This window comes from Mobula hypostoma, chromosome 8, assembly GCF_963921235.1.
Source record: "Mobula hypostoma chromosome 8, sMobHyp1.1, whole genome shotgun sequence".
NCBI classification, from domain to species: domain Eukaryota; kingdom Metazoa; phylum Chordata; class Chondrichthyes; order Myliobatiformes; family Myliobatidae; genus Mobula; species Mobula hypostoma.
In genome coordinates, this window is record NC_086104.1 from 95,377,655 (window position 1) to 95,399,882 (window position 22,228).

The window sequence follows — 22,228 nt, forward strand, 5'->3', positions numbered from 1 at the left end:
AGCCTGTTACCTCTTCTATTTAGCTGACTATCACCACCCCCCGGTGCCCCTCCTCTTCCCCGGTCTCCTGTGATCCACTCTCCTCTCCTATCAGATTCCTTCGTCTCCAGTCCTTTGCCTTTCCACTTATCACCTCCTAGTTTCTTACTTCATCCCCCTCCCTCCCGCACTCACCTGGTTTCATCTATCACTTTCTAGTTTGCTTTACCTTCCCCTGCCCCACCTTCTTATTCTGGCCTCTACTCCCATCCTTTCCAGCACTGATAAAGGGGCTCAGCCTAAAACGTCAACTGTTTATTCATTTGCAAAGACTCTGAGTTCCCCAGCATTGTGTGTATGTGCGTTGCTCTGGATTTCCAGCATCTGCAGAATTTCTTGTGTTTATGATTGCTGCCTCACTGTTGTCTCTTTGAGGTATGTCTATCTGAAGAAGTCCTAATCTAAGTCCTTTTGTAGCCTCCCTGCTTCCTCAACACTACTTGTCCCCGCCACCCAACTGCAAACCTGGCTGTAAAGCCATCAATTTATCATCCAGATGGCTGACGTACAACATGAAAAGAAGTGGTCCCAGAACCGGCCCCTGCAGAACACCACTCATTACCAGCAGCCATCCAGATTAGATCCCCTTTATTCCGACTCTTTATCTCCTTCCAGTCAGCCAATTTACTCTCCCTGCTAGTATCTTATCTGTAACACCATGGGCTCTTACCTTGTCAAGTAGCCTCATGTGTGGCATCTTGTCAAGGACCTTCTGAAAATCCAGATAAACACCATCCGCTGTCTATGCTACCTGTTTCCCCTTAAGAAAACCATGCTGACTTTAGCCTATTTTATCATGCACCTCCAAGTACCTAGAAACCTCATCTTTAATAAAGGACTCCAACCTCTTCTGAATCACTGTAGTCAGATTAACTGGCCTATAATTTCTTTTCTTTCACCTTCTGCCCTTAAAGAGTGGAGTGATAATTGCTATTTTCTAGTCTTCCAGAACCATTCCAGAATCTAGTGATTATTGAAAATCATTACTAATGGCTATAATTCCTTCAGCTACCTCTTTCAGAAATCTGGAGTGTAGTCCATCTGGTCCAGGTGAATTATTTACCTTCAAACCTTTCAGCTTCCCAAACACCTTTCAGTAATAGCAGCTACACTCACTTTTGCCCCTGGACACATTCAAATTTCTGGCATACTGCTAGTGTCTTCCACAGTGAAGACTGATGCAAAATACTTATAGTATTATATTCATCCGCCATTTCTTTGCCCCATCCCCATTGCTACCTCTCCAGGATCACATTCCAGCTGTTCAATAACCATTTTTGCCCCGTTTTTATTCTTTATATATCTGAAAATACTTTAGGTATCCTCTTTGATATTATTGGCTACTTTAGCTACATATTTCATCTTTTCTCTGTGGTTTTTTTTAGTTGCATTCTGTTGTTTTTTTAAAGCTTCTCAATTCTCTAACTTCCCACTAATTTTTGCAATAATATATGCCTTCTCTTTTGCTTTTATGCTGTTTTTGACTTCCCTTGTAAGACACGCTTGCCTCAACCTCCCTTTAGAAATACTTCTTCATCTCTGGGATGTATCCATCCAGCACCTTCTGAATTGCCCCCAGAAACTCCAGCCATTGCTGCTCTGTTGTCATCCCTGCTAGTGTCCCCTTCCAATCAACTTTGGCCAGCTCCTCTCTCATGCCCTGTAATTCTCTTTACTCCACTGTAATATTGATACATCTGACTTTATCTTCTCCCTTTCAAACTGCAAACTAGGGGTTCCTTTACCTTAACCTTAAGCCCCCTAATCAAATGTGGTTCATTATACAACACCCAATCCAGAATTGCTTTTTTCTCTGGTGGGCTCAAGCACAAGCTGCTCTAAAAAGCATTCTCATAGGCATTCTTCAAATTCCCTGTCTTGGGATCCAGCACCAACCTAATTTTTTTTGCAATCTACCTGCATATTGAAATCCCCCATGACTATTGTAACATTGCCCTTATTACATGCCTTTTGTATTTCCTATTGAAATTTATATTCCACATCCTGTCTACCTTTTGGGGGTCTGTATATAACTTCCACAGAGTCTTTCACCCTTATGGTTTCTTAACTCTGCCCACAAGGATTCTACATCTTCCATCCTTCATCACCTCTTTCTAACGATTTGATTTCATTTTTTACCAGCAGAGTCACCCATCCTCTCTGCCTACTTGCCTGTCCTTTCGATACAAGGTGTATCCTTGGTGTTAAGTTCCCAGCTATGAGCTTCTTACCGTCACGACTCAGTGATGCCTGTCACATCATGCCTGTCAACCTCTACAAGATTATTTACCTTATTAGCCACTCTCCTCTGATGCTCTCTCCCCCTACCCCCCCCCCCCCGATCTGAGCTCTAATCCCTGCTGGGTCTTCACCATTCCCTCTGACCTTCCCCTCTGAGGCAGAGTTTTCTGTCCTCAGCAAGGGCCTTACCTCTGTCCCCTCAGTGAGTTACGCACTTGCCACGATGTTGCCTCCATCTCCAAGCCCGCTTCTTTGGCAAAAATTCCCCACACCGCACCGATGATCCCTTCTCCCGCTTCCAACCCTCCTGCTCTTTTAGACAACCCGCACTGGCCCTTTGCCTGCTGTGGATCTTTTCATCTTTAATTGCTGACGAGACATTGACCAGCTCAACGTCAGTACTCCTCTCTCTTTTCTGAACCTTGCCCCTCCTGAAGGCTCTGCTCTCCATTCTCCCTGCACCGATCCAAACCTCACCATCAAACCCACAGACAGAGGGTGCGGCAGATTGACCTCCAGCTTGCTGAGGCCAGGCAGCAACTATCAGACACTTCCTCTTACTTACCTCTTGAAAACGACACCATTCTGGACCACCAGGACATTGTCTCCACCACCATCACCAACCTCATCAACTCTGGAATCTCCTATTTACAAACCTCATGGTTCCCTTACCCCACACTGCCTGTTTCTACCTACTATCCAAGATCTACAAACCTGACTCTCCAGGTAGGCCCTTGTTTCTGTCTGCTTCTGCCCCACTGGACTCATGTCCATATACCACAACTCCATTTTATCCCCCTTGGTTCAGTCCCTTCCCACCTACATCCGCAACACTTCTCATGCTCTTGATCTCTGATTGCCTCATTTTCACCATGGATGTTCAGTCCCTATATACTTCTATCTCCCAGAAGGAGGCCTTAAAGTTCTCAGCTACTAACTTGAAAACAGACCTCACCAGTTCCTTTCCACCACCATCCTCTTCCACCTGGCAGAAATGGTACTCCCCTTCAAAAATTTCCCTTTCAATTCCTCCCACTTTTTCCAAACTCAAGGTGTAACCATGGTCCCAGCCTTTTTGTTAGCTATATAAAACAGTCCATGCCCCAAGCTTTCCCCGGTTATACTCCTCAACTCTTCCTGTGCTACATTGATGACTACATTGGTGCTGCTTCATGCACCCATGCTGAGCTCATCAACTTCATCAAATTTGCCTCTAACTTCCACCCTGCTCTTCAATTCACTTGGTCCATTTTTGACACCTCCCTCCCCTTTCTTGATTTCTCCGTTTCCATCATTGGAGACAGGCTGTCTACTGATATCTTTTAAAAATCCACTGATTCCCAGTTAACTTGACTATATCTCTTCCCACCCTGTCTCCTGTAAAAATGCCATTCCCTTTTCTCAATCTGCCACATCTGTTCCCAGGATGAAGCTTTCCTTTCCAGGACATCAGAGATATCCTCCTTCTTCAAAGAACAGGGTTTCCCTTCCTCCACCATCACCTCCATTTCCGCTCTCACCTCACCTTCCCACCATCCTAAAAGGGAGAGAATTCCTCGAGTCCTTAACGACCTATACATCCAACAGGTCATTCTTCACAACTTCCACCATCTTCAATGGGATCCTACCACCAAAGACATCTTCATCTCCCTCCACTCTCCACAGGGATCGCTCCCTCCACGATTCCCTTGCCCATTTGTCCCTCCCCACTAATCTCCCTCCTGGCACTTATCCCTGTAAGTGGCAGAAATGCTACACCTGCCCATTCACCTCCTCCCTCAGCTCCATTCAGGGCCCCAAACAGTCCTTTCAACCGAGGCAACACTTCACCTGCAAATCCGTTGGGGTCATCGACTATATCCAGTGCTCCCAATGTGGCCTCCTCTACATTAGTGAGGCCCAAAGTAGATTGGGGACAACCTTGTCCAGCACCTCAGCTCCACCTGCAAAAAGCAGAACTTCCCAGCATCCAACAATTTCCATTCCTGTCCGGATTCCCATTCCGACATGTCGGTCCAATGCCGCCTCTTCTGCCGTGATGAGGCCACCCTCTGGTCGGAGGAGCAACACCTCATCTAGGTAGCCTCCAACCTGACAGCATGAACATCGACTTCTCTGACTCCCAGTAACTTTTCCCCTCCCCCCTTCTTTATTTCCCCACTCTGGCCTGTGACCTCTTCTCAACTGCTTATCCCTTCCCCCGGTGCCCCTCCTCCTTCTCTTCCCCCATGACCCACTCTCCCCTCCCATCAGATCCAGCTATCTGGATCAACTCTCGCCTTCAACATCCTAATCTCACTGTTAAATTATCAGTGTCTGATTGAAGGGTATTAACTTGTCTGGTTTTTTTTTTTTGCTCTGAGGGCAGAAATTTTTTTTGTTTAATTAATAAGGCTGCCAAACTCTTTTTTAACTGCGTCATTTCTTCTTCTTCCCTGGGGACTCTGGGTGGCCACTCCCACAGCATCATTTTTCGTACATACCTGGAAGCCTTAAACTAAGTAATTTTTTTTGCTAGTGTATGCAGATATTTCATCTCTTTTCCTAATTATACTGTTTGGTGAATGTCACCAGTTTTTTTATATATATCTATTTTTCTTTGTATTATATCTTTTCCATTTTAGTCGGTGTACTTCTTGATTTTTTCACTTTTCTACTGTTTTTCAACTTTAGTTGATCTTTTTTATATATACGCTTTTACTGGGCATTTATCGGAAGTCATGGGGGTAGATTTAGTGCTAGCTTCTATCTGTCTAGTCTATTTTAGATTTAGCTTTGGGGTTGCAGGGCGGGGTGGGGGGGTCTTCACGTTTTAGGTTTTTTTTCTTCTTGGGCTACTCATATTATTGAAGTATTTTTTGCGTCGTCTTTCTCGTTATCTCCTGTTTTACTCTGTTCCCTTTCCAGGTTCGTGGGTTGAATCTATTGTCAATCCTCCCTTTATTTGAGGGTTGACTTTCGGGGTTACTGATCCTACTATTAATTTTGTCTCTTGGAATACTAACGGTCTTAATCATCCAATTAAAAGGAAAAAAGTCTTCAAAGTATTCCAGAGACGTAAAGCACATATTTTATTTGTACAAGAGACTCATGTGCGGAGGGGGGACAGATTACGTTTTTTTAAGTTCTGGAAGGATGAACAATACCACTCGAATTCTAATGCCAAAGTTAGAGGAGTTTCTATTTTAATAGATCCCTCAATTACATTTGTGCAACAGGATATTATCTCTGATCCGAATGGTAGATTTTTACTGGTTAGTGGTTTACTTTTTAATAAAAAGGTAGTTCTGGTTAACGTTTATGCTCCAAACTCGGACTGTCTGGAATTTTATAAATCTTTATTTAATATGTTTCCAAATTTGAATGAGTTTACACTAATCTGGGGCGGAGATCTTAATACTTGTTTATCCCCACTATTGGACCGTTCGGTCCCTATACGGACTGCACCCAATAAATCCGCAACCTTGATTAATTCATTTCTCTCAGATTCAGGGTCGACGGACAGTTAGTGGTTTTTACATCCCCAGGAAAAAGACTTCTCTTTTTTTTCACACGTTCATCACTCTTACTCAAGAATTGATTTTTTTTTATTGACTCTCGTCTTATTTCTTTGGTAGTTAAATGTTAATATGACTCTATAACCATTTCGGACCATGCTCCACTTAAGCTTTCTATTAAATTATTGGCCAATGCTCATAACAATAGACAATGGCGTTTTAATTCGCTGTTGCTTCAGGACTTGGATTTTGTTAACTTCATGAATGAACAGATTGATCTTTTTTTTTACAATTAACAGTACAGAGGATATATCCATGAACACCCTTTGAGATACCTTCAAAGCTTATATTCGTGGCTAGACTATTTTGTACCCTGCTGCTTTGAGGAAAAGGTTGAAGAAGGAAGAGCTTGCTCTTGTGGACAAGATTAAGGAAATAGATAAGAAATATGCTACAGCTCCTTCTGAGAAGCTGTATAAACAAAGAACTGAACTTCAAATGGAACACAGTTTATTACTTTCGTCCTCTATTGCAAATCAACTAATGAAGACATGAAGTGAATTTTATATACATAGTGACAAAGTTGGTAAACTGTTGGCTAATCAGTTGAAGGCTAACTCCATTAAACTTCAAATTAATCAGATTTATAATCAAAAAGATCAACTGACATTTGATCAAGCTGAGATTAATCGATCCTTCTTTGATTTTTATTCCTCTTTAAATCAATCAGAATCTCCACGAGATTCTAAACATATGTGTGACTTTTTAGATAACCTAGACTTCCCTAAGAAATCACATGATATATGTTCTATGTTAGAAACTTCCTTTACTACTGATGAGATTAAGAATGTTATTTTTTCTATGAACTCAGGGAAAGCTCCTGGCCCTGTCTTCTTTACACTCCATGCCTGTGCTAAGAAAAGCAATCTTATTTCAGCCTTTCCGTTCTCCCCTTACTGTCCATCTTCCCTTTTCATTCCCTGTCCTAACACAGACTTTCATCCTGAAACCCTGACATTATGTTCTTCACCACAACAAACTCCCACAGACACTGCATGACCCAGAGTCCTTTCTTTGTTCTTGGGTGCAGATTCCAGCATCAGGAGCATCTTGTCTTTGCTGTTCTCTGCTTTTATTTCAGCTTTACAGTATCTGCATTTTTTTTTAAATATACCAGGGCCAAACCAAGTGCTGCACTGTGGCAGACAGTCTACAGAGTATTCTTTTCAGCCCACCATGTCTGTCCTGACCACTCGAGTCAGGTTTGTGGACAGAGACACCGAGGTCACATTTCACATGGACGACATTTGTCAAATGCGCAAGATTTTTCATCTTCCTGACAAAGAGTGAGCGAGTTGAAACATTAACATTACACTTAATTAAAGATACAAGCGAGGCACAGGGCCAATGAGCCACACTGCCCAGCAACTCCCAATTTCACACTAGCCTAATCACAGAACTATTTACAAGGACAGCTGATCCCACTAACCAGTACATTTTTGGAAACCCACATGGTCACAGGGAATGAATGTACAAACTCCTTACAGACAGCACTGGAATTGAATTGAATTGACTTCATTACTTGCATCCTTCATATACATGAGGAGTAACAATCTTTAACTTGCACCTCCATCTAAATGTGCAATTTATAGTAATTTATAATAAATAGTGTGTACAACAGGACACTCAATATAACATAGAAATGCAATTGTATTGGCATGAGTTCATCAGTCTGATGGCCTGGTGGAAGAAGCTGTCCCGGAGCCTGCTGATCCTGGCTTTTATGCTGGGGTACCGTTTCCTGGATGGTAGCAGCTGGAATAGTTTGTGGTTGGGGTGACTCGGGTCCCCAATGGTCCTACTGGCCCTTTTTGCACACCTGTCTTTGTAAATGTCCTGAATAGTGGGAAGTTCACATCTACAGATGCACTGGGCTGTCCCCACCACTCTCTGCAGTGTCCTGCGATTGAGGGAAGTACAGTTCCCATACCAGGCAGTGATGCAGCCAGTCAGGATGCTCTCAATTGTGTCCCTAGAAAGTTCTTTGGATTTGGGGCCCATACCAAACTTCAACCCTCTGAAGTGAAAGATGCTGTTGTGTTTCTTTTCACCACAGGACTAGTATGTACAGCCACGTGAGATCCTTGGTAATGTGTATGCTGAGGAACTTGAAGCTGCTCACCCTCTCAACCCCAGATCCATCGATGTCGATAGGGGTTAGCCTGTCTCCATTCCCCCTGTAGTCCACAACCAGCTCCTTTGAGAGATTGTTTTCTTGACACCACTGTGTCAGGGTGATGACTTCTTCTCTGTGGGCTGCCTCATTATTATTTGAGATTAGGCCAATCAATGTAATCAGCAATTTAATTAGCAAATTGAAGCTGTGGATGGCGACACAGACATAGGTATACAGAGAGTAAAGGTCGGGGCTTAGGACACAGCCCTGTGGGGCACCTGTATTGAGGGTCAGAGATGAGGGAGCCCACTCTTACCACCTGCCGGCAACCTGAATTCTCAAATTCCAAATGGCCCAAGATGTAATAGTGTCACACTAACAGCTACACTACTGTGGCATCCAGTCACTGTGTGATGTGTGGTTATTTAAGTTACCGTCTCCTTTCCATCAGCCATTCTCCTCTAACCTCTCTCACTAATAAGGTATTTTCATCCAAAGGATTGCCACTCACTGAATTTTTTTTTCTATTTTTCATACCATTCCCTGTAAACTCTCCATACAGTTGTGCGTGAAAATCCTCAGGAGATGAGCAGTTTATGAGATACTCAAACCACCCCAGCTGACACCAACAATTGTTCCACGGTCAAAGTCACTTAGATCACATTTCTTCCCCATTCTGATGTTTGGTTTGAACAAATGAACCTCTTGACCATGTCTGCATGCTTTTATGCATTGAATAGCAGCAACAGGACTGGCTAATTAGATATTTGCATTAATGAGTGCACTTAACAAAGTGGCCAGTGAGGATATATGTAATTTGATCATAAATTTACCGTGAACTTTGAACTTAGCACAGGCAATTCCCAGCCAGGTTACCAGTACTAGTCTCCAACTGGATGCCTATGTAACCCTGGTTAATTAAACCAAAAGATGTAATGTTAGAAAGCTCCACCTGCGGAGGAATGAACACGAGGTTTACCAAATTTTAAAAGAAGAACTTGAGTTAAAAAGCTACGTGAGAACGAGGCGTGGCTGACACAGCGCAGGAAAGCGAGAGAAACATAGCAAGCTATTAGAAACTAAGGATATAAACTGTTAAAAGAGGAATTCGTAGTGAATATCTCTGCCCTACTTACTTGGAAACCTCAGGGTGAAACCCTTGGAGGAGTGATGATAGCGATAAAAGATTTATTAAAGCTACAGGTATAAAAGCAGCAGCTGTAACGAGACAATATCAACAGAGATGAGTGTCCAAAATCTCTACCACGTAACCGTGAATTAGCTCTGTTAAATCACACCAAGGGATTTGCATTGTGAATCGACTTTCCATGGGTGTTCCACTATTTCATCCAATGAAACAAGGAACGAGATGGCGAGCCACCTCAGACGGGAACGAAATGTGTACTGACGCAGAGGATTTAATACGGATGGATGTACAAGTTTATTTTCATTTGAAGGATCTGAATTTGATTTTCTGCAAGAACTGATTGTTTGCAAAGACTTTGATAAGTTATCGAACGAGATTTACTGTGCCTAGAAGTTGTGATGTTGGAGAATTGTTGTGAATCAAGCTGTATAGATATTATTTTGAATTTAAATTTCAATTTGTAGACACTAACTTGAACTGAAACTGAAGTTAAACACAATACTTAGAAAAGGAATTCAATTAGTTTTCTTACTAGGGATTTAAAAAAAAGGGTTAGTCTGTAAATCTTTAAATAGGGAGTAACACTAGATCTAATTAGAGAAATTGGAGTAACAAAAGCTATTCTGTGAATATCACTGATTCTAACTAAACGGGAATTCGGTTTTTGTTGATAATCTGAGATTTGGAACCCAAACAGAACGTTGGAATGTTGAATTGTTCTTACTCATGTAAATATTTTGTATATCTTGTCTTTTTTTTAATAAAGTTTACCTCTGGAAGTGTGTTTTCTGTTCACTGCCTGCTTTCGATATCTCGAGCTTCTGGTGGCCTGCTATCACCTAGTGTAGTACTATGTAATTTGATTTTCCTCATAAAGAGTGCAGCGACCAGTCACAGGAGACAAGCACTACACAGCTGTTACATCTAGTTGAAGTGTGGTATAAAGTAGCCTTTCCAGTACCCATCGACTCTTCTCCCTCGGGTGACCCAGCTGGCGCGTGCACACGAGCCTGGTAGTGAGGGGGAGGGAAGAGTATGACGCCTGTGGTTTTTTTTTTGGGGGGTGGGGGTGTGCATCACAGGAGATCAGCAGTTTGAGATACTCTGGCTCCAACAAATCATTCTACAGTCAAAGATCACATTTCACCCACAGTCCGATGTTTGCATTAACAAGCAGGTGTATAGGTGTACCTAATAAAGTGGCCATTGAGTGTATACTCAGCTTTTAAACACTTACAATCATCAGTTTCAGCACAATAAAAATAAAGACACCAGAGCAGCTTCAAATGATTTTACTGTTCAAATTTCTTCAAACAGGTTTTGCAGTGATAAAACACCAAGGCAAAAACATGCTCTAATGCAGATACACAATACAAAAAGTCTTAGAAACACCAGTGATGTTTTTTGGTCATTATTGGCATGGGGAAGGGGTGCAGCGAAGGAATGCTGTCTGTAGCACACTGCTCGTCTTCTATCCAATCACAGTGAGGGCCAGAACAGGCACCAGGAGCTTTACCTGCCAACCTAATCATCACTCTCACCAACCAGTTGTCTTCAAAACAAAGCTTCTGGTCTTAAACCAAAGGATGATCAACAACAGGGAGAAATCAGCTCAGGGGTGGGGGTGGGGGCAGGGGAAGGTGGAGAACATAGGGGAGCAACGAGAGAGAAGGAACAAGGAGAGATACGATTAACTCAGGGAGAACTAGTGAGATCTGCGACTGTAAAAACAAGCCAGAACCAAAGTTTGGGGTGGAATATTGTTTGATATACATGCAGACACTGGCAGCAATGCTAGCATACATTCTCTAAATTCAACAGAAGCTCATCCACTGTTATCTGATGTGGCAGACACCAGGTTAGGAACTGGGGTTACAATCCCCAACTAAACGAATCCTTCCTCCTCCAACTCATCGTAATGAAGTCATCCCAATAATATCTTGCACTCGGATTCTAATGAGCAAAACTGAAAAAGCACGCCATAATTACTTTCAAGCAGCTGTCCAGTTCAGAGGGCTTTTACCCAAAGTAAGTAGTTAGAAGATTTGTAGCTAGAGTTCAAAGGGGAGGGGGTGGAGGTGCATATTTGACACTAGAGGGGTGTTAACTACAAACAAGGTACATCTGGGCAGTCGCATCGCAAAGCTTGCGACTGCTTAAATTTCAACTTCAGCTCTTTGCAAATTGTACTTACTGTAGGAAGCAAATGGAATAACATCGTTTTGTCTGCGTGTCCAACCAAAAGAGGATTTGATCAGAAAAAGAACGAGTTTTAGAAGTTGTTAGTGCAGTGTTACAAACATGAAGACTCAGTTGTGAAAAAAAAATTGGTCCTCACACACACTTTCAATGGAATAATTGTTAAAACAGTTGCCCAATTTGATTTGAACCGTCACTTGATTAATCTAGGCTTGCATTACTGTGGAAGGTCCATTTAACACTTGCTATTTGTATCAAAACTAAATTTGCTTCGGAGAACACTATCTTACAAAATTTGGTCCAGCTTCGATTTTGGAACTCTGAAGTACCACAACGGTTAGGCACTTGTGTGGATCAAAGCTTAACTTCTTCAAAAAAAAAACTTCACACTTTATCCAAGATTTCAGGAGCTAAGCAGCCGCAGCAGAGATGCACACTGCTAAACAACAGCGTGTAGCCCATCTCGTGATGGTAGTCACTGCAGCAGCAGCCAGGGTAGCAATGACTTTGGGCCACAGGTTATAATCAAGTCCCTTCAGTGGGCGAAGTAAGGCCGGTGTGAGGACCTCCGGTCTCATTCAGTCACGCGCCACTAGTTACTCAGTGCGGTCAAACAGTTCTGCAGCATCTGTACGTTGTTCTGAAACAAAAAGAAACAGGGATTTTGTTTTGATGGTGCAAGGTGAAGTGAAGTGTGAATTGATGCAGCACAAAGTCTTCGGAAATCGAGTTATGTCGTTCTGGGGGTGGGAATGGGGCCCTACCTCCCCCCCCCCAAACATGCCCCCTTTTCACCTACCGTCAGGGACCAGGGAGGATGGTACAGGAGCCTGAAGATGCACACAAAATTTTAGCAACCATTTCCTTTTCCCTCTGCCATCAGATTTCTGAATGGTTCATGAATACCACCTCCCCATTTTGCTCTGATTTTTTAAAATATATTTTATTTCAAATGACAGTATTTTATGTATTGCACTGTGCTGCCGCCACAAAGCAAAGGTCACGACACATTAGTGATAACAAACCTGATCCTGATTGAACAGAGCAGTTTTGTCAGACAGTGGCACTTCAGTTAGACCATGAGGCACAGGAACAGAATTAGACCTGACTAACCCAGAACCTACTGAGCTCGGTTTTAAATACACTCAATGACTTGGCCTTCACAGCCAAGTGTGGCAATGAATTCCACAGATTCACCCCCATCTGGCAAAAGAAATTCCTCCTCTCTGTTCTAACAGGATGTCCATCTCTTCTGAGACTGGGCCCTCTGGTCCTAGACTCCCCCACTATAGGAAACATGACCTCCATGTCCACTCCATCTAGGCCTTTCAATATTCAGTAGGTTTTAATGAGTTCAAGCTGATATCTCCTAGCTCCACCAACCCAGCTTTGCTCCTGACCTCCAGTGCTGCTCTGTGGGGTACGTACCTGCAAGGGCTTCCAATGGTACTCCTAGACACTTGTGGTAGGTTACCAACCTTCTCTTCAAATGATTTGGCCTCCACAGCCGTCTATGGCAATGAATTCCACAGATTCGCCACTCTCTAGCTAAAGAAATTCCTTCTCATCTCTGTTCTATTCTATAACTGTGCCCTCTACTTCTAGACTTCCCCTCTACAGGGAATATCCTCTCCATGTCCACTTGATAAAGGAGACTATTCAGACCAACCAGTCCATGATGGCTCACAAAGCAATCCCACCAAAATAACTTTTTCCCTGTATCGTATTCTCCCAACTCTCCCCTCCATTCACACCCCCCCCCACACACACACACACACACACACACACACACACAGTCTCCATAGCACAGCATCTCTCCCATGGAGAGTTCCAGACATTGCCACATCCATTTCACATCTCCAGTATTACAATATTTTGCTTTCACATCCATGGTGCAGGCTTGCATTATTTGCTGCCCAACGTCCGGTTAACAATATATTACAATATCACTCACTTCAACTCAAAAGGGAGTCCGTAGTTTGTAGAATCAGTTCAAAGGTCTCTACAACTCAGAGAAACATAGAAACCTACAGCACAATACGGGCCCTTCGGCCCACAAAGCTGTGCCAAACATGTCCCTACCTTAGAACTACCTAGGCTTCACCCATAGCCCTCTATTTTTCTAAGCTCCGTGTAGCCATCCAGGAGTCTCCATCCATGTTCTCAATATTATTATTTATATGTTATTATTAATGTTTATTTTGTATTTGCACAATTTGTCTTCTGCACACTGGTTGTTTGTCTTTGTGTTTTTTCATTGATTCTGTGTGTTACTCTGTTCTACTCTGAATGCCTGCAAGAAAACGAATTTCAGAGCCCCTTGATGGCACATTTACTGTGAACTTTGAACAATAAGGAGCATCTCTGTCTCCGTAGTCCTTGACGCTCTGAAGCCATCCAGAACTTTTACCCTCTTATAGGTCACACTAACAAGTCAGGTCTGAAACTGTATTAAAAAGTCATGAGTAATCAGATTATTTCTGGCTTGGAGGCTCTGCAATTCTACCATTGTAAACAGGGCACTTGCACAGAGTTAAAGATCTTAAATCAAATCAGATTTAATATCACCAGCATATGTCCTGAAATTTGTTAACTTTGCGGCAGCAGTATAAGATAAGCATAGAAAAAACTGAAAACAGTTATATATTAAATAGTTAAAAGTAATTAAAGTTAAAATAAGTCCTGGAGTACATCTGAATGCAGAAAGGTCTTTACTGATAGCTTGGTCTGTTCACTACAGTTCATTCGACTAGGAACTTTGAGGTAAGTTGTGATAGCGTGTGCATTGTTTGGAGGAGAAAGTGACAGCTGTCATCAAACCCAGGCCTCCACCAGCACGCGCTGCGGCGGGAGGGTCAATCCTGCAGCCTACTCACCTTGGCATGTTTCAGCTCCAGCTCGGTCATCTCAATCAAGCTTTTGCGGAACGCTGCCACCCTTCTGCTTCGAAAAGCAGTCAACTCTGTGGGGGGCGGGGGGGGAACAATAATCAAAACTCAGAGAGCAATATGTGGAAGGACAAGACTAAATAAGAAAGATGTTGTCATGTGTTTCCCAGTAACTTCTACACTACACTCAGTGGCTATTCCATTAGGTCCATCTGTCTGTTAATGCAAATATCTAATCAGCCAATCACGTGGCAGCTACTCAATGCATTAAAGCATGCTGACATGGTCAAGAGGTTCGATTGTTGTTCAGACCAAACATCAGAATGGGGAAGGAACACAACCTAAATAACTTCGATCGTGGAATCATTGTTGGTGCCAGACGGGGTAGTTTCAGTATCTCAGAAACTGATCTCCTGGGATTTTCACACACAACAGTCTCAGCGTTTCTTAGAGAGGCATCCCAGGGAGGGTACTCCGAGTGTGCATGGCACAACTGGCAGGTGTGTTTACAGTCATTTTTAATCTCTCCCTCTCCCAGTGTAGAGTGCCCTCCTGCTTCAAAACATCCACCATTGTTCCAGTACCTAAAAAGACCAAGGTAACACGTCTGAACGACTGGCATCCTGTCACACTCACCACAATAATGAGCAAATGCCTTGAGAGGCTGGTCAAGGACTACATCTGTAGCATGCTACCACCCACACTGGACCCCCTACAATTCACCTACTGACACAACCGATCGACAGATGACACAATAGCCACAGCTCTACACACGGTCTTTACACATCTGGAGAAGGATGCTTATTACCACACGTTACAACAGTGGCATGCAAACGAGCATCTCTGAACACAAAACACGTCAAACCTTGAAGAGGATGGACTACAGCAGCAGAAGACCACGAACATACACTCAGTGGCCACTTTATTAGAAACCTCCTGTACCTAATAAAGTGGCCACTGAGTGAATATTCTTCGTTCAGTTCTGCTTTGTAGTATCTCTACGCATGGAGTAACCTGTCTTGACAACATGTCAACAAATGCTTTTCACTCTGTCTTTGCATGTGTCCACAATAAACTGGCACCAAGCTCACAAGTGAGACAAATGTTAATGTTCATGTCATAGAATTTTACTTCGGAAAAATAATTCTACTTGAAGCTTGAATTACATCGTGGAACTTAGAAGCTATTTCAAGACTGTTAGCAGTTCAGTTTATTAGCATTTTCTTGAAACAAACATTGTAGTTAGGATGGTTTCCCTGTGAAAAAAGGGGAGCATTCAGTCTTTTGAGTCTTTTAGAGAATCTCTTCCCCTCCCTCTCTTCCTTGTAGTTTATTCCCTCTCCTTTTGTATCGAATGGACATGCAGGTAGGCAATTGGGGGGGGGGGTGCGCATTCTGTTGGTAAAAAATTAAATCTGATTATTAGAAAGAGGAGACAAAGGATCAGAAGGTTCGGAACCTTGTGGCTGAGTGGAAAGACCCTGACAGGAGTTATACACTGGCCAGGATGTGGGCTACAAATTACAGCGGGAGATGGAAAGTCACACAATAAAGGCAGTGGTACGATAGGCAAAGGGTGATCTCAGTATACAGATAGATTGGGAAAATTGGATTGCCGCTGGATCCTGGATCCCAAGAGTGGGAAACTCGAGAGTGTCAGGATGGAGAAGCGAGGGTAGGTACTATTACCAAGGAGAAGGTGCTTGGGAAGCTGAAAGGTCTGAAGATAGATGAGACAGCTGGACCAGATGGTCTGCACCCCAGGGTCCTGAAAGAGGTGGCTGAAGAGATTGTGGAGGTATTAGTAATGATTTTTGAAGGATCACTAGGTACTGGAATGGTTCCAGAGGACTGGAAAATTTTTTACAAATATCGCTCCACTCTAAGGTGGTAGGGAGGCAGAAGAAAGGAAATGATAGGCCTGCTAGCCTGAATTCAGTGGTTGGGAAGACATTGGACTCCACTGTTAAGGGTGAGGTTTCGGGGTACTTGGAGGCACATATATAACCATATAACAATTACAGCACGGAAACATGATAAAATAGGCCAAAGTCCAGCATGGTTGTCTAGATGGGAAATCTTGCCCGACGAATCTTTTGGAATTCTTTGAGGAACTAACTGGCAGGATAGACAAAGGAGAGTCTTTGGATGCTGTTTACTTGGATTTTCTGAAGGCCTTTGATAAGGTGACAGACACGAGGCTGCTGAACAAGCTAAGAGCCCATTGTATTACAGGAGAAATACTAGCATGTATAGAAAGTTGGCTGACTAGTAGGAATAAAGGTGGCCTCTTCTGGTTGGCTGCCAGTAGCTAGGGTGTACCACAAGGGTTGGTGTTGGGCCCTCTTCTTTTCATGTTATCTGTGAATGATTTGGAAAATGGAATTGACGGCTTTGTGTCCAGGTTTGTGGATGATACGACAATAGGTGAAGGGACAAGTAGTTTTGAGGAAGCAGGGAGTCTGCTGAAGTCCTTGTGCAGGATTCCCTAAAGGTTAATTGTAGGTTGAGCCAGTGGTAAGGAAAGCAAAAATGATGTTAGCACTAATTTTGAGAGAATTGGCATATAAAAGCAAGGATGTAATACTGAGGCTTTACAAGACATTGGTCAGACAGAACTAGCTTTGGGCCCCTTATCAAAGAAAAGACATGCTGACATTGGAGAGGGTCTAGGGGTAGTTCACAATAATGATTCTGGGAATGAATGGGTTAACATATGAGGACTGCTTGACAGCTCTGGGCCTGTAGTTGCTGCAATTTAGCAGAATGAGAAAGGATCTCAATGAGACCTATTGAGTGTTGAAAGGTGTGGATAGAGTGCGTGTGGGGATGACACTTCCTACAGTGGGGGAGTCCAGCACCAGAGGGCACAGCCACAGAATAGGGGGGGCATCCATTTATATCAGACAAAAAGGAATTTCTTTAGCCAGAGGGTGGTGAATCTGTGGAATTCACTGCCACATACGGCTGTAGAAGCTAAGTAACTGAGCACATTTAAAGTGGAGGTCAAAAGGTTCTTGTTTAATCAGGGCATCAAAGGTCATGGGGAGAAGACAGGAGAGTGGGGTTCAGAGGGATAATAAGTCAGCCACGATGGAATGGTGGGGCAGACACAATGGACGTAATGGCTGAATTCTGCTTCTCTGAACCTGGGACACTGGAGCTTCACTCACCACACCACAGCCTCCCAGAGGGACTGGAAGCTTTAGACAACTTGTCTAGCTGGAGGGATGGCCATCAGTGGTGGGACAACAGGAATGCTATCTCCAGAGGGAAGCAGCTGCAGCAGGTCTGAATGCAAAGGGAAACCACACAGGCCCAGGCCGAGGTACCTCACTTATGGGATGTTTAAGTTACCCTCATACAAATTTGTTACTTGAGAGGCTATGAATGGAAAAGAATATTGTGCAGTGAACATTTCATACTTCAGCGATTATTTGACTGGTTGTGAAGGAGGGAACTTCTCGAGACATTAGGGGGCTTGTACCTTGCTTGGCAGAGTCTGACAGCTTCTCAAATTTCTGGCAGCACAATTGATGGTGGAGCTCTGCCTGTTTCACGTCTTTGCCTTTAATCCGTGCTTTGTCCAGAGCTTTGCTGGCATTTTCGAAGTCCACGAGAGCTCTGGCTCTCCTGTACAGAAGATCCTACAAATTAATGCAAACACAAGGCTGAAATCCGGGTAAGCAAGCAGCAAACCTCATCCAACACTGGGGAACGCGTGACTGGGCAGCGGTCTATTAGGGTGTAGAATTGTTATTGTTCTTGTAGTTTAACTTTCCGGTGCTTGTTTGCATTTTTGTATAATCACCAATGTACATGTAATTGTTCAGAGAGGTTTTCAGTAATTACAGAACATTTGCTTCTGTATTTTTCTAGAAACATCTCAGTTTTTTGTGGCTACTTTATAGGTTAATTGTTATCAATGGAATTTTGTTATGTCTAGTCTGACCATGACTAAATTTTTTTTCCCTCTTTGTTCTAGTAACACTTCATAAAACAGCCGTGAGCAACGCATTTTTAATGCCTCATTCCTGACTTCCTTTGGATCACAAAAGCATCAGGATTCAACAGCAAACAGAAGTAGGACCATCAGCTCCTCAAATCCACCCTCCCCGTTGAAACAAGCCACATCTATTCCTTTACTATCCAGCCCTCCCATGCCCCAGTGACCTTCACCAGCTGCGGGCGAATTGGCAGCCCCAGACCCCGCAACACCAAGTCTCCGTCTGTGCGCAAAGCCTCTAAAGGAAAGCTCCACAACACTTCCTCACTTGTCGAGAAGGCACACTTCCTGAGCAGACTGCGGTATGCAAGGCTCCCGAGCGACTTCCTACAGGAGCACCGTCCAGAGCGTTCTGTCCGGCTGCACCGCTGTGTGGCACGGGAGCTGCAAGGCATCCGACCGCAAGACCCTGCAGAGGACAGCAACATCTACCGAGAGCCACGTTACCTTTGCCGCCTGTATGTCCCTCACATAGTATTTCAGCAGCTCCGTCAGCTTCAAATCCTCGTCACTGGAGACTCTTCCCTCTACTTTCTGTGGATCCGGAGCGAGAGGGAGCAGAAAGACAAAACAGCAGTGAAAGGAAACCATGTCTTGTGATTAAGCCAGCTACAAATTCATTGATCACACCCAGGCATAAATGTTTGATTATAGAGGTGAGCTGCATAAAAGAGCAGCACCACGTCTCACCGTGAGAGGATACGGACCAATCGACAGTCACAGATCTATACCGCATGGATACAGGCCCAGGCTGAAAGATTAGCCGGATGACCATGGTGCCCACCCAGCTAATCCCAACTTCCCGCATTTGGCTCGCATCTCTCCAAGCTCCACACCTCCACACATATACCCACCCAAGGGCTTCTTAAACAACACTGTTGTTCCTGGCAAATCATTTCACACACTCACCACTCTGCATGAAGAGCTTACTTCTGAGGGCCTTGTAAATGCTTCTCCTTCTCACCCTTAGCTCTGGAGTCCCCTACCCTGGGGAATAGACTGTTACCGTCCATCTTAGATATGTCTCGTCATTTTAAACACTTGTACAGTACTGTGCAAAGGGCTTAGGTATGTGTTTGGTGTATGTGTATATGATGTGCAAGACATGTTCAGAACTGTAGTAATTTTATTTATTGCACTGTGCTGCTGATGCAAAAAAATCATGACATATGTGAGTGATGATAAACCTGATTCTGATATGGGTCTCTATTGTGGACTGAGAGTGGGAATGGGCAGGGAGAGGGGAATCATGGTTGGGAAAAGAGGAAGGGAGGGGACAGGGAGTGGGAAGCACCAGAGAGACATTCGGTAATAGTCAATAAACCAACTGTTTGGAATCAAATGACCTTGCCTGGTGTCTGCACCTGCACATCGCACCTCTGAACTCCTCTGCCTCCTGTTCCAAAACCCCTCCCGGGGCGCCCCATCACCAATCCGAACACCCTTAGTTCCCACCAGATTTACAAACTCTGCTCCATATTGACAAATACAGTACTGTGCAGATATCATATAGATATAGAAACATAGATATGTCTGAGACCTTTGGACAGTACTGTGGGCATCGCCAATCTCCCATGCTCCAAGGAATAGAGACTTAGCTTGGTTAGCAATAACTCATGCCCTCTAGTCTTGGCAGCAACCTTGTAGATGTTTTCTCACCTCCATGACTCAGGGCCAATTGGGGATGGACAATAAATGCCAGCGTGGCCGGCGAAAGGCAAATTCCACGATCTCAGAATAGGCGAAACAAACCAACAATGCACCAAGGATGATGACCAGGGATGTGGGAAACCTGGACTATCACTACCAATTCCAATTTAGAGTTGAAAATTAAAACATCAGAGTGAATTTATCAAAGTGTACTACTCTGTGATTCATTTTCTAGCAGGTATCCACAACTGACACAAACACAATAGACTCAATGAAAAACAAAAGAAACATGGACAAACAACCAATGTGCAAAAGACAAACCGTGCAAACACAAAAAAGTGAACAGTAATAAATAATACCGAGAACATGAGTTGTGGAGTCCTTGAAAGTGAGTTCATGGACGAGGGAATCAGTTCAGAGTTGGGGTGGGTGAAGTTATCCACGCTGGTTCAGGAGCCTGATGGTTGAAGAGTAATAACTGTTCCTGAACCTTGTGGTGTGGGACCCACCACTACTGTACCCCCCTTCCCGAAAGCAGCAGCAAAATGAGAGCCTGGCCTGGATGGGGAGGGTCGCTGAAGATGGATCCTGCTTTCTTGTGGCAGCCTAGGAGCGACGCTTACCCTAAAAGACCACACTAACTACCTTCCTTTGCTTAGTACCCAGTACACAGCACCAAGGGTTAATGTTAAGGGACGTCCACTGAAATCTCTCCCATCTTGTGGCTCACTGTGGACTTCTCGGCTTAATAGGACTGATCAGCGCCTGCTTATTAATTTCCAAATCAAAGGGCAAGAGGGTCTATGTAGGGTAATGTATTGCGTGGAAACATACACAATTCACAACCACCAACAATGTGTTGAGGCTCACTTTAAGAGGCTGGTCTGATGTGATGATGTCATGATATAAGGTTTTTTTTAACCACGCTTTTATGTTCTTTGTTTGGTTGGCAGTAAAGGAGTTGTAATGGTTTCCCTTAAACTTAAAATGCCTTCGTCGTTTTGTTTGCGAAAACCTACATTGGTGACTCCAATGCTCTAGGACAATTCCAGGGTTATTCAATGTGTCAGCCAATGCAGAAGTTGAAACTGCTGGAGTTTTGGGATCAAAATGCCGTCGCTTGGTTTGTACAAGCCGGAGCCTGGTACACACTGCGAGAAATCTCTGCGGACGACACCAGACCTTACTATGTACTAGCATCACTCGGAAGTTCCACCACAACACGAGTGGTGACTTTGCTTGAACACCCACCTGAATGGGAAAAATATCGCCGCTGAAGACCCACCCATTAGACTTCTGGACCATCGGAGTCTGAGTGTGCCAAACGGTTGCTGTCCTTATCCAGCCCTGGGGGACGCTAGACCGGCAGAGCTAACGGACCACGTTGTCTCTCCTGGGAAATCGCCGTCCTTGTTTTATTTTTAAAGAACTCTTCATGCAGCAAATGCCTGACCCCGTTCGCATAGCCCTCGCTAATGTACCCGTGAAGGACTAAAGGGAGCTTGCTAAAATGGCTGAGTCTTCACTCAGCCAGACAGAGATGCATACTTCCCTGCCTCCAATAAGCCCAGTCAGCAGGGCCGCCAACACACACACACACACGCACACCCACCCCCCCTGTGGCTGTGGAACAGACAACACTGGGTCTGTGTTTTCACCAGGTGCCCTTGGTACGAACATCAGAAGTGCCGACCACCTTGCAGCTTCGACAGTGGAGCACATCAGAGCAGAGGTCTGTGAACACTGTGGGCTCCAGCTGCCAGTGTCGTCTATTGATCACAAGGCAAAGAGCGATAAAGCTCTCTGGTGGCTGCCGACTGTAGCAGGATCCAGACTTATGGGTCACTCTGCTTCAGTGGACGATGTGACACGAGATTTCAGCCTGGCTAAAGTGGCTGGACCTCTGCTCAGTGCAGATTTCCTCTGTGCCCAAGGACTAGTTGGTCTTAAGAACTGCTGGCTTGTGGATGTCAAAGACCCTGGGTCGTTACCCTGCTCCCCCAGTAAGTTCCCCACAACGACTCTGTCAAGCGCACGCACCACCGTACGGGAGTTTACTCAACTGCTGGGCAAATTGCCAAATATCACCGAGTCCACATTCTCCAATACAGTCACAAAACATGGGGTGGAGCACCACAGTGCCACAAGGGGCCCACCAGTCCAGGCTCATGTGCACAGACCGGACCCAGAAAAGCTGGCAACCACGAAGGCAGAGTTTGCCAATATGGAAAGGCTCGGCATTGTACGCAGGTCAAATAGTCCTTGGGCTTTACCCCTCCACATGGCCCTAAGCCCAGAGATGCTTGCCTCCCATGTAGCGATTACAGATGATTTAACGAGGTCACCATCCTCCCCCCCAAATGTTATCCTGTCCCACACATCCAA

General features: G+C 44.2%; 1 protein-coding gene across 1 annotated transcript in view; it reads right to left on the reverse strand.

Annotated features, from left to right (window-relative positions):
- Nucleotides 1-10,715: 10,715 nt before the first annotated feature.
- snx5 (sorting nexin 5) overlaps nucleotides 10,716-22,228 on the reverse strand; it is a 76,602-nt gene continuing 65,089 nt past the window's right edge. Inside the window, exons 10-13 of the mRNA XM_063056392.1 lie at nucleotides 18,641-18,727; nucleotides 17,675-17,834; nucleotides 14,176-14,261; nucleotides 10,716-11,939 (exon numbers count right to left, since the gene is read on the reverse strand). Of these exons, the coding sequence (XP_062912462.1) occupies nucleotides 11,892-11,939; nucleotides 14,176-14,261; nucleotides 17,675-17,834; nucleotides 18,641-18,727 (381 nt within the window). The 3' untranslated portion in view covers nucleotides 10,716-11,891. The remainder of the gene's footprint in view (nucleotides 11,940-14,175; nucleotides 14,262-17,674; nucleotides 17,835-18,640; nucleotides 18,728-22,228) is intronic.